This window comes from Conger conger, chromosome 11, assembly GCF_963514075.1.
Source record: "Conger conger chromosome 11, fConCon1.1, whole genome shotgun sequence".
NCBI classification, from domain to species: Eukaryota; Metazoa; Chordata; class Actinopteri; order Anguilliformes; family Congridae; genus Conger; species Conger conger.
In genome coordinates, this window is record NC_083770.1 from 16,322,058 (window position 1) to 16,339,345 (window position 17,288).

At 44.5% G+C, this 17,288-nt stretch overlaps 1 protein-coding gene across 1 annotated transcript in view; it reads right to left on the reverse strand.

Moving 5' to 3' along the window:
- Positions 1 to 17,288, reverse strand: part of LOC133140358 (protein unc-13 homolog B-like) — a 150,389-nt gene that overhangs the window by 38,682 nt on the left and 94,419 nt on the right. Inside the window, exons 11-16 of the mRNA XM_061260257.1 lie at positions 7,659 to 7,708; positions 7,018 to 7,093; positions 4,503 to 4,577; positions 3,362 to 3,581; positions 1,620 to 1,847; positions 502 to 643 (exon numbers count right to left, since the gene is read on the reverse strand). Of these exons, the coding sequence (XP_061116241.1) occupies positions 502 to 643; positions 1,620 to 1,847; positions 3,362 to 3,581; positions 4,503 to 4,577; positions 7,018 to 7,093; positions 7,659 to 7,708 (791 nt within the window). The remainder of the gene's footprint in view (positions 1 to 501; positions 644 to 1,619; positions 1,848 to 3,361; positions 3,582 to 4,502; positions 4,578 to 7,017; positions 7,094 to 7,658; positions 7,709 to 17,288) is intronic.

Genomic DNA, 17,288 nt, shown 5'->3' on the forward strand with positions numbered 1-17,288 from the left:
CCCTGGGAATGCTGTCGGCATGGAGACATTTAGATAAAAGCTGGAATTCATCTAGACATAGCCTATGCACTCCAGACGGGGGGTGGGAAGCTCCCAGGAGCTTTGCCAATGGAAAAACAGTATCTTACTGGACCTATTCAATGCAGATTTTTTCATAAGCAATTTTCATAAGCCTAAGAAAATGCCACTAGGACAGTCAGGATTGGATACCCAACCATGGGGCCCATCCAAGCACAGTGCCTAGAACTGTGCCTTAATATATCAAACACTATGGGGACTATTCACACTCTAGAACAGTGCCTTATCCAGACCATGGGCTCCATCTACACACTGGAACAGAGCCTTAACAGATCAGCCAGACTATGGGGCTGATCCAAACATTAGAACAGTCTACACACACAAACAAAAAACGTGGAGGTGCGGACAACATCCTTTTTATCACAAGATAATCAAGCAGACATTGTTTTTACCCTGAAATAGAAAAAGGAAAGACAGACTCACAAGTGGAACTTCTCCTCCCAGACAGGGTTCAGGTTACCGTAGATGGTCTTGGTCCTTTTCTTGGTCTTCCCCACCTGAACTGTAACGTAGGGGTCGCTGGAACCCGTCTTATCTTTAGCCTGCAGTCCCTGGGCACACAGCACTGTGATTCGATGAACCAGCAGACGGAGACAGAGAGACAGAGAGACGGACACAGACAGACAAACGGGCAGGCAGACAGGGAGAAAGTGAGAGTGGAAAGAATTTAGTGACCAATATAGAAAATAAAATAAAACCAAAAAATTTTCATTCATGTCCCATGGCCACGGGTAGATTTATCATTCAAGCAAAAATAATTTTCTTGCTACTTTTTATATCTGTTTTCTCAGCGTTTTTTGGCTAAATAAATGTATGGTTTATCTGTAGTCGTGCCAATAAAACGAATTGAAATATGAGAGAGAGCGAGAGGGAGAAAGAAAACAACAAGGAGACAGGTAAAGAAACAGAGGCAGAAAAAATAAAGAGAAGGAAGAACACGAACAGGAGAGGAAAAGAGCAGAGTCAGAGAGGGAAAAGTAGAAAGAGGTGTGATAAAGAGAGAGGAAGAGAAAAGTAGAGAGAACAAAATTCAAAAGCACATGTCAACAAGCCCAAGCTCTAAGCAACCAAAGATGACTGGTACAGTTCTTGCATGGCTGACTCATATTATCAGATGCCATATAGAACAAAGCAAGCTTTGCAACAATAATACCTTTGAAATGTTGTTGATGCAGGAAACGTTATCTAAAATGTGCCTTAAAGGCTACAGCATAAAAAAAAGTTCCTGAAATAAGACTAAGGAATGGGCAAATTATACTAGACTGAATACACAAAGGTTGAACATCAGAATGTGATTGGTTCCTGTGAGCTGAATATCAGAATGTGATTGGTTCCTGTGAGTTGAATAGCAGTATGTGATTGGTTCATGCCGGTTGAATATCTACATGTGATTGGTTCCTGATAGTGAATTCCAGGAGGTGATTGGTTCCTGTGAGCTGAATGCCAGCACGTGATGGGTTCCTGTGAGCTGAATATCAGCATCCGATTGGTTCCTGTGAGTTGAACATCTGCATGTGATTGGTCCCTGTGAGGCTGTGTACCTGTGATGGTGATCTTGGCGGACCACTTAGAGGTGCCATCCAGCACGCTCTGCTTGATGGTCTTCATCTGCTGGGCGTGGGTGAGCTTGGAGACGGCAAAGACGTCGCGGATGACCTCGAAGATCTCGGGCTTGTTCCGCTCACGGATCTTCATGCGGTCCTTCATGGCCATGATGATGTTCTGCGTGCGGTCCTCAGCTCCTGTCTTTGAGCTCTTCTCCGCCGCCCCTAGAGAAAGAAAACATTACATTACATTACTTACCTCACACATACAATATGTACATACCCAAGGTCACGAGAGCAACTACTGAACAGGCTGGAAAAGGTACAATACACACAAAGAATCAGTTGCCTCCAGCCATGAACATGAAGTCTAGTACACATGGTAAACATAGCTAGAAATAGTGTGTGTTTTTGTGTGCGAATATATGTGCGCGTGTATGTGAAGGAACGTGTGTGAGTGTGTGTGTGTGTGCGTGTGTGGGGCCGGGGGGGGGGGGGGGGGGGGGGTGTAGGGGGTTAGGTTTAATTTTTAATTTAAACTAATTCACTTCCATTTCCAAAAGCCTGCCCTGATCCACTGAATACGATCCCTCATGTTGACTCCATGGCTAATTTTCCGAGAATAGAAACTAATTTGGCTTGACTATATTATTTAAGACGAAGGGAATGTTTAATAATAAATACATAACAAATGCTTAAACAGAGTAAAGTATAATAGCAGTACAGCTACTGTATGCTCCACCACCTGGAAGTGATTTGATGAATAACTCACTTCTTTTGGATACAAATATTAGGAAAAAAAGTTATATATAATAAACTGCTCTGTCCAACGTCTTATTTATTCAAGAGCTCAATGTTGCTTCTATTCCAACAGCACCACAAAAGCAACAGGGCATCTATAATTGATGCGCACACATTTCACTCTACATGAACCCAAGAGCCCTTTATACTTTATAATGTGAGAAATCCGCTGCAGAATAACAATCTTTTATGACCTCTTGCTACCAAAATAATGATGATGTGGCTTAAACAGCTTTAAATGCCTGTACATAGTGCATGGGGCTAGGTGGGTGGATGATTTCTGGGATCATTTACTCTACTGAGAAAGAGAAAGAGGGAGAAATGTACCATATCCAAACTCTCTTTTCCCTAATCACAACAACATCTCACAGTGGAAAGCTGCAGTAAATATAATATCTCCTAATAGAGGAGACACTGTGGATGCAAGCTGCTCAGTTTGTCTGAGTGATGGGAAAGCTGTAGGCTCCATGAAGCATGGAGCTACCACATGCTGTCAGTCTCTGACTAGTCTGAGCCAATTAGAAGACTTTACAGACCAAAGCAAAAGCCTATGATTGGTCCAGGTTGGGGGGAGTCACAGGGAAGTAATGTGGTGTGCAATGGCATACCACACATTGAGGATTCATGATGCCTCAATAAGGGAAGTGTTTCATGAAGCAGGATGATACTGCTAACTCAGTAATCCTGCTTCATGAAACAGGGCCCAGGAGGCAGGAATTCAGTGAGACCGGGGGGAATTTCATTGCTCAGGATTAAAAATCTCGAGTGCGCCCAAAACTGGAACATAAAGACTGAAGTAAAGAGCTGTTCTGGGTTTTACAGTTATCTTGCTAACTCAGTAATCCTGCTTTGTGAAAATCCCCCCATGAGCTGGATAAAAACAGAGTTCCAAGGTGACACATTTATTGATGATTGATTGATCTATAAAGTGAACTCACTCTGCAGGCAGTCGGCGTTGAGCAGCTCCTGGCACTTCTCGTGACATTTGACCCCGCACTCGGAGCACCTCATGCCCTGGCGGGCGATGCCCCAGAGCAGCCCCTCGCACTCGTAGCAGTAGGTGGGCGTGGTGGCCGTCCACACCTCAAAGGCGTGGGGCGTGGTGCAGGAGATGGGGTAGATCAGCGCCTGCAGGGTCTTCTTATACACGTGGGTCTTCTGCAGGAGGGGGAGGACAGCGTGCGTTAGGGCAGTGTTTGTGTGTGTGTGTGTGTGTGTGTGTGTGCGTTAGGGCAGTGTGTGTGTGTGTGTGTGTGTGTGCGTTAGGGCAGTGTGTGTGTGTATGTGCATTAGGGCAGTGTGTGTGTGTGTGTGTGTGTGTGTGTGTGTGTGTGTGTGAGTGTGTGTGTGTGTGTGTGTGTGTGTGTGCGTTAGGGCAGAAAGCTACAGCTGTGTGTGTGTGTGTGTGTGTGTGTGTATGTGTGTGTGTGTGTGTGGGTGCGTGTGTATGAATGTGTGCACGTGTCGGTGCGTGCATGCGTGTGTGCAAATGTGTATGTGTGTTTGTGTGCGTATGTGTGTGAATGCGTGTATGTCCATGTGTATGTCCATGTGTATGTGTGTTTGTGTATGTATGTGTACGTGCGTGTGAATAGTACTGAGAAACCTGGCCGTGACTCATCAGCATAAGTCACAGGCACGCAGAGGTGTTGGAGTGGCTCTCAGACGGCCTGTAATCGACCTCTACACCACAGAGAGGCCTGGGTAAGAGCTCCATAGCCTGGGCTCAGCTGGGCCTCAGGTCCTATTTATACACCGCAGGATCACAGGATCACAGGGAGGGGGGGTGTCTGAGTCTGAATAAGAGCACTGATCTACAATCAGTTTGCCTTTTTGCTCACTGGGAGTAAGATAAGGATCTGCACAGGGAAAACCTGACCCAAGGCCAGTGCTCTCACACAGTGCTCCATGAATATAGCTCCAGTGTGAAGTTAAGTGGGTGGGGAAAGGGTGGGTTGGAAACAGGGCTGGGGGCAGGTTGGTGAGGAACATGGTTGGGGTTGGGTTGGTGGGGACCAGGGGTCGGGTGCAGGAGGTGAGATGGGGGGGGGACTGAGAGCCATCCTCCAGGACACTCACCAGTTCTTCGTCCTTCAGGGAGGTCCGTGTGGCCATAGCCGAGCTGATCCCCGCCTTCCTGGACTGAACCAATGACTGCACCAAACAGAGGGGAGGAAGGTTAGCCCCCTCCAACCTTCACATCCTGAACCACATCCCCAAACAACCCAATCTGGTTCAGCATAACTTCCCCACCCCTGAGCACAGTGGAGTAATGTGGAGGGGAATTTGTGTGCAACTGCTGAGAGGAACTTGACTTAGCCAGCCCATACAACTGTTATGGCAGTGGGAGGACCATTTTTGTTATACATAATATTCATGGGTTGGCATAGGTTTACCTGAAAACTACAGCTTTAACTAGCTCACAGGTGCACTCCCACTAGCTTAATGGTGGTGCCATTCTGGGCTGTATCACTGCTGTACACTGTATATAACTAATCAGGATGTTATCTAGCATTGCAGCCGTGCTGGATAAGACTGGCTAAATGAATGTGATTCCCGGTGATGCTACGCAGCCTGTTACTGTGCAGTAGATCTGAGAGATGAGTAAACCAATTGAGAAAATGAGGGCAGACTGTAACAGACGGTCGCAATGAGAATGTACTTTTTTTGGATAAACAGACTATTGGTCTTAAAAGACCCTCTGGAGACAAGCTGGGAGAGACTCAAAGGGCAGAATTTTGCTCTGTAGTAATTCATAAATAACAAGAGAACCTGTGTTCTGCATAAAAACATATTAATACATTATTCAAATAACCACAGAGGGAAATTAAAATGAAATAAATTATGCATTATGTCGAACAAGAGGATCGGATAATTTTTCAAGATGCTCCAAATAAAATAAACTGTTAGCAGAGAGGTAAATGCACAGACAGAGATACTGTAGGTAGGAAGGGCAACAATAAATATGCCCAGCTTCATAATTTCAAGGAGTTTGTGTGCCATACATGTAGAGGAATTGCTCTCACTGACCCCTTTCACAATATATGGCAGGAGTCCTGTGTTTTTTCTTCTTCTTATCTGTGTTCGTCTAGGTATAAAGATGGGTGAAAACTTAACAGAGAACTATGCAAAACCTTACCAAGTGCTAGTACTTCTCTCCATGATCATGTAATAAAGCCTGACCAAGCCTGAATTATTCTCAACTGAATTATTCCTCGACAAAACAGCTTCAAGACAAACCCCGATAGAAAGGATATTGATTGCTGGGTGTCTGTGCCATTCTTGCTTGGTGAGAGATGGGAAGTACTCTGAGGAACAGCTCCAGCTGCGTTCAGCAGAGCTGTGGCATTGAGACATAGTTAGGGAGCTTTCCTGCTGAGGTAGGCAGGCGAAACGTGAGGTCCCCATCGAAGGTGACACGTGAGCTCGCGATGGTGACTGTGTGAGCAGTGACTCCGCTCCTCCAGCAAAGCGTGTGGGTTTTTACCGTATGCGCACAGTTTCAGGGCTTACAATGAGCCCTCCACACAAAAACACTAAAAAATAAAACCCTACTGGAGCACAAGAAGTGAAATACCTTTAGAATACCCAGTTTTAATCACCATTTCACCCACAATTCAAAACAGAGGACTCCCCCGCAGAGCGAAAAACAATGCATGCTCCGTTTCATCAAAATACTTGAAAAGTTTATGTCAGGGTTTTAGTCAGAGATGTCAATGCTCTATAAAAAGTAAGCTTTAACATTTTGGAATGTGCTCGAAGTATGCTTCAAATCTAAACCACACTCAGTTTGGCAATAACAGGACTGTCAAAAATGAACTTGCTGAACCTCAGTGTTAAAGCTGAAAAAAATTGAAGGCTTGTGTTTATTAAGTCTAAGTTAATAACAGAAGGCTTATTTCTATTAGAATATATGTTTGACTTTGCTCAAATAGAGCATGCTCCACCAATGGAAAATCATTACTTGCATGGAGTGGGCAGGGCCAAATGCATGAATCCAGTCTCCTTTTCTCCATGACAGTTTGTCTGAAATGGTTTCCCACTACACCTCAACTGCCTCCGTAATAATTTCACTGTTTTTCATCCTCAAACACAACCACATTGGAAACGCAGGCCTGAAGTCAATCAACACTTTTCCTGAGCTTATACTTACAAATAAACAAAAGCCTTAAATTTGTGTTGTTAACAAACAAAAACCGATAAGAAAAGAGATGGCGAGAAACCAAGCTGAGGAACTGAGGTTTGTGTGGGGTGAGGGAGGGGCAGGAGCAGGTGCACTTACCATCGCCTGAGCATGGGAGAGAGAGAGAGGAAAGACAATTACAAAGGGTTACTTTCAGAGAAGCTTGATTGTAAAGACAAACAGGACACAGCTTACAGTCTAAAGCTCTCGGTAGTAGCAGTGTATGCGAAACAATCACAGATACAAAGATATAGTATATAAGGAAAAGCGTTTCTGAATTTGAATCCACAAAAAGATACTCATATCAAGAGCATATATAATGGAGATTTACTTGGGAATCTCAACTGTCGACAATCTCTCTTCCCTTCGACTGTGGTAGAGGGCATTTTGGGGGCAGGGGCTTAGACTCACCAACTCGCTGACCAGTGGGATAGGCTTCCGCTTACGGAGGTCAGGCATGCTGTCGATGCCGAAAAGGCCACCTCCACTGTAGGACACACAGACAGAGACCCGGCAGGTCAGTGTAGGAACAGCCCATTCACCCCATACAGACTATACGGAAACTATGCCTCTTAACATAATACCATCTAATTCTCCCCGATCACCACAATCACTGTTTTGGCTTTGGTCACAGTTAGAGGTGGAGCTAACCTAATGCTGATAACATATTGAAACAGAAACAGCCAACTTGGGTTGCATATTTATTTCATTTAAAGGCAAAGAGTCGGTTGGTTTATAAAACAATCCAATGATAAGTCGATGAAGCATGTCAATGAAGTATGAAGCTTAAAATGAAACTTGGCCTGTATGTCCATGACAACAGGTGTCCGGACAAAGTAAAATTTGGGTATTATAGATAGACTACATTTTAATCTGATAGAGTACATCAGAATGCCTTTTGGATATCTACTCTCCTAGAGCCGAATTAACACATTTTACTGTGTGTTTCTAATGTTACCATGGTGACATCGTACACGGGAAGCAAAAGATTCTGACAGCAGCGAAGCATATGCAGAATCAGCTGTGAGCTGTGGGCATGCCAAAAAACTCACCCCTGCTTGACCCACGGGTGTTTGCTGGGGTCGCCATCACTGTCCCGGCCCTGCGGTGAAAAAGGTAAAGCACAGATTTTAAAAAGAGTAGAAGGACAACCAAGAAAGAGTGACACAGGAGAGAGGACAAATATGTAGAGAGAGGGATGTGTTGGTTGGTGGAGTTTCACTGGTAAAGCATGCCTCTCAATCAGAACACACACATGATGGGAGAGCCAAAATGGCTGCCACTGTAAACCGAACAGACTGCACAGAGAGACATAGCCCTTATTTTTCCCATGTTGTCAGACACTTAAATTTACCCACACGACACGCCAATTACAGTGGACGAACAGTAGTGAGCCACTGCGGCAAAATAACACTTTAAATGAAATCACAGCAGGGTACAATAAGGAGATGAAGGGGGTCACAAATCAGCAGCAAAAAAAGCATGAAAGAAAACCCAATTAAGCCAATTTGCTGATGTACAAAATGTCAAACCGCTGACGCAAACACAAAGTGGGTACGGCATCAAAAGGCAATTTTTATGATTCGTACGAATGTTCCAAGCTCTTTCATTGGATGCCATTGGTGGGCAAAATTGGCCGTGTTACCAGGCAGAAAATGTGAAGGAAGAGGTGATGGCAGGCAGGCTGAGGTGCGAGTCGTCACAGATGTGTAATCTGGCTGGACTTGCAACAACCTGTCCTGTCTGGCATTAGTCATACTCTCAGGAGTCCAGCTGAAACACAACCTGTAAGGACATAGGTCTATCCCTACCCCAGAGTAGTGTTCACTTCCTCAATGAAACCTCCAATTAAAATACCATTAACCATTACAGTCAGATTAAAAGTGCATTTGATAGCAATCAGTTTCTTTAAAAAAAATCATTTTAAATCAGCCATTTTCACCTTGCCACATCAGTGAGAAATGACAAGATCATTGTGGCCTGGTGAAAATGGTCTACTGTGCATGAATATATTGCAAGCCAAATATATCTGGATTCACGTTGGACTGGGTGACTCAATAAACTTAGATGGATACCTGCCAGCAAGAGCCTACACACACATCCACAGTGCGTGCACGCACACACAGTTCAACATCACATCAGGAGTAGCTTGCCGCAAATCTCCCGCTTTGCTGGAAACCAGGGTAACTAAAGAAAAGAAGATTTCTTTTATCCTTTTTTCCTTGGAGGTAAAGTACCTCATCAGTGCCAAACCCCCTCCTCTACTTCCTCCCGCTCCTGCTATGATCAGGATAAATGGAACTGCAGAGATACTGCGATTATGATCACAGCAGAATAGCTGACTCCCTCCGGGGATTTTTATCCTTGTTTAAGCTCTGAAACCAGCCACAGTGCTATCCGATAAACACACCCTGACTCAGAAACGGATGCTGGCTCTTTCTTGTTCGGACATCGCCCCCCGCAGCCCCCCTTCCAATTCACCAAATCTCAAAATCGTCCTCCCTATGTTTTTCAAGTGAATACAAAGGTCATCTTTAAAATTAAAATAAAAATCCTTGCAGCAGATTCACCCATGCAGGTTGAAAGCGTGGTTTGGTGTAAAAAAACAAAAAAAAAAAAACAAACTGATTAATAAAACTGTCATAGCATCATGCCATTATGCATTATGTTTTTGAAAATGCAGCAGAAAGTAAAAGAGAGGAACCTGGTCTTCATCTCTGCTTCCCTCTGCAAGAAAAAAAGAGAAAGAAAAGCAAGACAAAAATTACACTTTAACTCATGGGAAATGACAAATATACTCGGCTTGTCAATTCAGTTACTAAATAAGGACGAAAGGGACATAAAACAAAATGACAGGATAATCGGAAATCAATAGCAGGGTCCTGAATATTTAAGTATCCAGTCTCATTATTTGTTTTCTATTCAACACTTACAGATTTTTTTCCAAAATTATTCTCAACCTTTCACTGACTTTCTCACACACTCATTATAATGTCTGCCATGATCTCATTAGGGCCCAATGAAACACTAAGTAAAATTTATGATGAATGATGTACTGTAGCTTTCTTGGGATACACAGTTATATCAAAGATATCTTAACGTCCACAAGCAAATGGACTGTGATTAAGTGATCAATGTGCAAAATAAAATAAACATTTAAACTGTTAGTTTAAATGTAGTTGTGAGTTTAACAAAGTCCCTATGCACATTGAAGTGAATTTGAACTTTTAAAGATCTTTCTTCCTCCATATGACAAAAAAAGAGAGAATGTATGAAAGTATCTTTGTAATCTGAAACAGATCTCATAGCTCAGCAAATCCTAACTCAAGCACAAAAACGAGGGTAGACTTCAAAGGGAAGACAGCCTCCGCAAAAGCTAAACTTCCACTGAGTTTCTGACAGACTGAGGTTTATCTGAACTTCAGGAAATTTTGGAAGGCTTTCAGAGTTTTTTTAAAAGATAACTGGGGTGAGGCGGGGGCTCTACCTGGATTGAAGTCCTCTTCAGAGAAGGTGGACATGGCTGTCCTGGACAGGTTTCGGCGGGTCTGCCGCTTCTCCTTCAGGATCTGCTGGAAGCTGTTGAGGCATTTTTGGCGGTACGCCTCCCGCTGGCTAAGATCCGCCAGTGTCCCGGGGCCTGGCTCGAGGGCACGTTCTGGGTCAGGCTGGGACTCTGCCGCAGCGGTAGTGTTGGCGGTGGCGGTAACGGGAGGGTCCTCCATAGAGATCGACTCTGCAGTGGTGCAGTGGGACAGAGGGGTGGCAGGCGAGCCACGAGGTTCGGACGGCGTCCCACAGGAGGGTGCGGGCTCTTCCCCATCGGCACTGGTCGATGTTTCCGCCACTGTTTCCTCGGGAAGGGTGTCTGGCTTCAGAGAGGCCTCGATGCAGGTGGCGGTGTTAGGGTCGTGGGTGGGGGTGGCAACCAGCTCCTCAGGGGGATCATCAGGACAGCGATCTGAGGTGCTTAAGCTGCACCTCTCCCCCTCCTGCTCCTCCTCCACCACCTCCTTCTGTCCCTTCTGTGGACTTTCTGCTTTGGGCAGGTCAACCAGCCCTCTACCGGGAGTGCTGAAGATTACCTCCGCCTCTCTGCCCTCCTCCCCTGGGTACTGAGTGCCTGCACCCTCCAGCTTCTTCAGCGCCCCCGAGAGGGCAGACTTGAAGTCGAGCACCGCCCTCCCAATCCGCTTCACGGTGAAACCTACGATGAGAGGCTGCTCCACACACTCCGAGGTGGGAGGGTGAAACCTGCCTTTCCCCTTGTCGCGTCCTGGCGGGACTTCACCCCACCTCATACCCCTCGAATCTGCGCACCCCCCCTCCGTGCTCCCTATGGATGCGGCATCTCCTGCTGGAAAACGCTCACAGGAGGCGTTGGCGTTCTGGCAGTAGTCATCCTCGCAGTCGGTGAAAGTGCCCGTGGAGTTGCGGCTCAGACTCTCGCCTTCATCTCCGTAGGCGTCCATTGCTGTGTAGTAGCTTCCGCTTCGGGAGTAGGCACAGTCAGATGGGTAGTCGCACCCAAGGCCTAAATTTGGTGCCTGCCCGGCACCTGCGATGGCTGACCCTTGTGGCTGGTGCCGGGGGGATCGCCACTCCAGCGAGCTGCAGGGGGAGTTGTAGTGGCGGTCAAGCGTGAGGTGCTCAGAGCTCTCTGGCGAGGATTGGCCAGCGATGCTACTGGTCTCAGTGCCCTGGTACAGCTCCCAGGCCTCCCCGAAACGATGCCTGTCTTCCACGCTGTTCTGGCGGGAGTATCCGCCATCCTCCTCACTCCAGCCCGCCTCCCCGCTTACGCTGCGCTGAATCCCAGCTCCCTCCTCCCAGTTGTCCCCCTCCTCGACACGGGCATTGCTGCCCGGGCCTCCCGGGAGGTCCGACTCGTTGGACTTAGAGCTGTGGCCAGAGGACAGGGAGCTGTTGCTGGGGCAGTCCTGCCCATCCTGTCGCTCCAGGTAGGTGAAACTGAGCTTCCTGACCCCCAGGCCATGCGCTATGTCTGAGCTCTGATCCGAGGATTCCCGATTACCTGGTTTGCAAGTATCAGGGGGAAGCGGATCAACTGCGTTTGAAGACTGGCGGGTGGGCCCAGCTCTCCTGAACTGGCCACTTTTGCTGGAGGCTGCACCTGCCAGCCCGCACTCAAAGCAAGCCTGGTACTCTGACAGCAAGCTGCTAATGATCTGCCTGGGGGGTGCATGAGGGTTGCCTTGACTTGGGAGGAAAGAGCCCGCTGCACCCTTGGCTCCAAACTCTGTCCCAGACCCAGAACGGATCCCCTCGATTTCCGTCAACACGGCATCCACACAGCTGGACACCTCCTCCACAGAGCCCCGGACAGAGGTCAGGTACTCCCGTAGGTCGGAGATCTCCTCCTGGATCTTGTTGATCCCCCTCAACTCCTTGAGGATGTGTTCGATGAGAGCGCTGGAACCCTCCTCATCCACCACAACCTCATTCAGCCCCGGCTCATCCTCCATCTTGGGCTCACCAACAACACTATCTGTGGGGGACTCAACCGAGTCCTCTTCTTCACTGATGGGACTCCCAACCACGGTCCTAGCCCTGCCCCCCTTTTCTGTGTGGCCTGCAGAGGCAGAGCCATTGACGCCAGGTTCAGAGCTGTTCAGTCTGGGGCCATTGTTTTGCACGGTGCAAGGGATCTTGACGTAACCCTCTCTGTTGAGCTCAACCTCTCCAACGCATGACACCCCAGGAGCATTCGAGGGGAACCCCCGGCCATTCAGGACCTGAGGGGAATGGAACTCTGCCTCAGAGATGTCTCTTCCAACATCCCTCCTGATTGCTCGGGGGGAAAGGCGAGGTTCCTGGGCAGAATGCTCCACAGGTCCATGGAGGAACTTCTGGACCTTGCTGCAGATGCCTTGGGCCCCCTTGGGGCTCTGGACCCTGTTCAGGGTCAGAGATTTGTTCTTGGCCTGCGTATGCTGAATTATACCAGAACCATCTTGCCCGTTGAAGTGGTTTCTGGACAGCATTCTTGCAGATTCAGGGAGGAGATTCCACCCTTCTTCAAGGATGTGCTAGCAGATTTGGTCTCTGTTCTACATCTGGACAAACAGCTTCCATTTCACCTTTAGGGCTAGTGATAGAGTAATCAGCCCAGTCTAGCAGCCAGCTTAGTTTACTGCTAGCAAAACAGAGAAAACAAGAGTTCAGAGTTTTTTGACACAGACAACTGTCATACATTTGGAGGGTCTGGTCAGGCCAAGTGTAGATTCACCAGCATTCTCACCAGAAATATTGGGACAAAGAAACCACAAAGGACATTCAAACCATGATGTGGATTCCTAGAGGCTATATTAAATCAATATTAAAGCTGTTTCAATATTGATTTATAAGTTATATCTTCTCAATTGTATTATGGAAGACTGAGTGCCTGGTCACCATGGCAATTTCCAAGTAGCAAGAAAATAAACATGTGAATAATGTGAAATGTGAATAAAATACAAAAATCCATTAGAAATACTTTGTCTAATGAGGCCACTTGAGACCACAGAATTGCAGTACTTATTTTTACTATTTTCAGAAGCAATGTAATGCCTTGAAACAGAAAATAATCACTCATCTTTACTCAAAATCACCCCAAACACTTGAATCCAATAACACAGCTGAAGGTTATTTTCACAGCACCAATCTCGATTAAATTTATTTTTTCATTTTGGCATTTAGCAGGCATGCTTCTCCTGGGTCACATAACCAGATTACATTTTCACATACAGTCCATTTAATCATTCATGACCATGATGCTACAATGCTGCCCAATATTTCCCATGATCTTGGATCCCCTAAATCAGAGCTCTAATGGCTGGGCAGTGTTGGACTGGACTGATAACTAACTTATTTCTCTGCCATTGGCCTTGCAATACATCTTTCAATTCAGGCATAATGAATCTGATACACACTCAGTGAGCTCTTTACAAGATATTTATTAGACTTATTTTTTACTTATTGGTCTTTTGCTGTAGCCTATCCACTGAAAGGTTTGAGGCGTGTATCAGAGGTGCTCTTCTGCATACCACTGTTGTAATGCATGGTTAGTTGTGTTTATGTCACCTTCGACCAGTCCGGCCTTTCCTCTCTGACCTCTCTTATTAACAACCCGTTTTTGCCCGCAGAAATGCTGTTCACTGAATGTTGTTTGTTTCTCGCACCATTCTCTGCAAATTCTAGAGACTGTTGTGCAGAGATTAGCTGTTTCTGAGATACTCAAACCACCCAGTCTGGCACCAACAGTCATTCCACAGTCAAAGTCACTTAGATCAAATTTCATCCCATTTCATTCATGCTTTTAGCATTTAGTTGCTGCCACATGATTGGCGGATAAAATATTAGCATTAATAAGCCGGTGTACAGGTCTACCTAATAAATAGCTCACTTATAGCTAGGTCTTATAGCTCAGTGTATCTCACAATCAGAAATATTAATAATACAGGTCACATTCTGCCACATAAAAAGTAGTTGGAATTAAAATGAGAATGAATACAAAAAATGCTATTTCAAAGAGATTTGACAATTTTGATAGTCTGCTATGGATAATCTGTCCATTTTTTAACCTCCATTTCCTACTTCACATTTGGATGACAAGATCTTGTCGATTCCTTTAAATTGGATAGCTTTTTTGACAACTTTGAAGAGAGTTGTGTCACTTTCATTAATGTTTTAAATGCCAGAAGCCACACTGACCAGCACATCACCACCACCCACCCACCCCCCCAGCCATATGATAGGTCCCAGCTCTGATTCACTCCCGCCCCCACCTGCAAGTACCTGAGTATAACAGGAGCTGTGCTGATGAGCACCAAGACCGATATCGCAGAAGCAGCACAAATGATAATGCCATCACAAGACAGGAGATTTGTAGACCTCACCAATGTTATGTTAATGTCGATATCACAGGTGATACAAAGATACATATTGCTTACTTCCAACCTGTTTAAAAATGTATGAGCTGCAATCATTGTAATACAGTGTGGAAAAAAAAAAAACAGTGAACACAATTCTACACCCACAGATTTCCCCTTCAGCAATACTCTTTGCATCTCTCTCACAACTAAACACAGCTGATGTGTCTGAGTCCCTTATGTTGTCTACTAGAGAATGAAAAGGAAGAAGATGAAGAAGAGGAAGAGGAACAAAAAGGAGAGGAGGAAGAATAAGAAGGTGAGGAGACAGACTAAGAGGAGGATGATGAAGAGGGAGAGAAAGATGGATAAGAAGAAGAAGAAGAAGATGCCAACTCCTGAGTTGTTAACGTAAACACTTTACAAAACTTTACATTTGCATAGGTTAACATTGATAACCTATGCTGGGAGAGTTAACCTAGGTCATTCAGATAAGTTTGTTCAAATTATTTGATAAAATGCCTTCACAAGTCTAAAAAGCCTGTCGGGGCTAATCACATTTATAGCCTGTAGCAAATTAGTTTAAACATTTATTTTCCGCTGAATGCAAAAAGGGTTTTGCCTCTTCGCAAAAACATTGAAAAATAAGGATTTATCAAGGTGAATGGTTAAAATAAGACTTCCTACCCTGTAAATTTTCATTACTCAAAAACATCACATATAATTTTTAATCCTGTATTGTAAAACGAAAGAAGGTAATTAAAAAAACATGTTTTGAGAATTCTTTTTAGTTATTGTCGTTGTTTTCTGTGTACTTTCTATGCAAATGAAATGCATAAAAGATAAAGGAGGTGATTCACAATGTAGGTCTAAGAGGAAGGACAGAGAGAGCACTTTAGGAAAGATTTAATATACTATAAATGTACATTTGGCAAAATGACAGAAAAAACAAAGAACAAAAAAGTTCCTGAAAAATTATGGTAAGTTGAATAAGAGACAATACTTGCAATAAAACTATAACACAATGCCATAAAATGTTATTCTCTGGTAGTAGGGCTGCATGCTTTACTGAATTGCAGGTTTTATAAACATTAATAAGAATAACTGCCACCATGGGCCATACAGGCAATCTCTTTTTTTTTTTTTTTTTGTCATACTGGATATTGCAGTAAACAACCAAATGTCAGAGGCTACGTGAAATGCATCATCACTGATATCTATTGGGTGTTGTTAAGATCAGCATCAAGGTGGTCTTAATTGCGATTTGTTTGTTCAATCAAACTTGCTGCTGATTGGCTGTTTTATCAGCATCCAAAAGATGTCAGTGAGTGTTTTTTCCAGAATGGTTTCACAAGGTCTCAGACATTTGGTTGTTTATCAGGTACGATTAAATTTAAAAAAGCCAAACGCTGGCCTATATGCCCAGTGGCAGCAGTTTTTCTTACGACACTTAAATAAACTGTGATTCAATATATTGTCCAGCCCTATCCAGTACTTAGCAAAACCTGTGGGTAAGTTCCTTATCTCAGCGAGAACAACTGCAGCACAAAAGCACAATTAATGGACCAAAGCTGAGAATCTAAACATTGAGCAAAACTTGCACTACGTACTTGAAAGTTTCATGGTTATTTTCCCTGAACTCAATAGCAATCAATCACAATTTTCATGTCCACACGATTCATGCAGATGATTGGATTTCACATTATTATGCCTTATGGCTAAACACATGACTCGCATGTCTCTCTCTCATTCTCTCACCCTAAAGTGTGCTATATCAACAAAAAAATAACTTACAAAATCAAACCAGAAATCAGCATCCGTGTTGCCACAACACACATCAATGCCTAAACCCTATCAAGCCCAGGGGTGTCTATAGCTTCTCCTCTCATGTACATAGCTGTACACTTTCACAGCATATTACAGCAAAGTTTCTCAAGTGTTTACTCACAACCTTTAGCTTTCATATCGGCAATCAACATGTTGCCCTTTTTTGAACCTTCTCCAGTGCCTTGACAGTCATACGCAACAATTTGGGTACCCCTGATCAAAAGAGAATCCTTCCACTCGCACAATATTTACTGTGGCCCCAGCTGCCACACAACCCCAAAGCATAATGGATCCACCTCCATGCTTCACCTTCTTTGGTGGTGGCCAAAAGCAGCTCTTTTGCGGAGATGTGTCGGTTCTTCTCATCTATCTGAACATCTTAGTCTTCCAGACCTTGCTGTGACTTGTTCCATTTATCTTCAATTTTCTAATAATTTAAACAGTAAATATTAAAATAAAAAGCATTCACTTAAAAATGTGCGGATAGGTCTCATTTTTGCTTTTGTTCACCAATATATTAATTTGAAATGGCTTTTTGACCGGGGGTGGCCAGATTTTTGCATATGATTGTATATCTTTCTTGTAGTATGGTCCTCACAATACCTTACAGCTTGACAAAGGTATGTATAGTATACCTTTATACCTTACCTTTAGATTTATACTCAATACTTGGCTATACAGTAGATCCCAGCATCATGTTGGTGGTTTTTTTTACTGCTGCAGTCCAGTGACGATAACCGGAAATGTTTTGATCAACTATTATTCCCAAGTTGTATCTATCACTGCAATATGAAATCCATGCAGCCACATCTATTATGGCCACTGGAGTCAAAATTAATGACACACCCAGATAAACGATTGAACATTGAGTCAGCATCTTGACTGACTGACTCACTGCCTCATCAGTCATCATCTACAGGAGATGGATGTAACATCGCAACATCCCACCTTTACTTGCCCACATATTTATTACATTCAGTGATC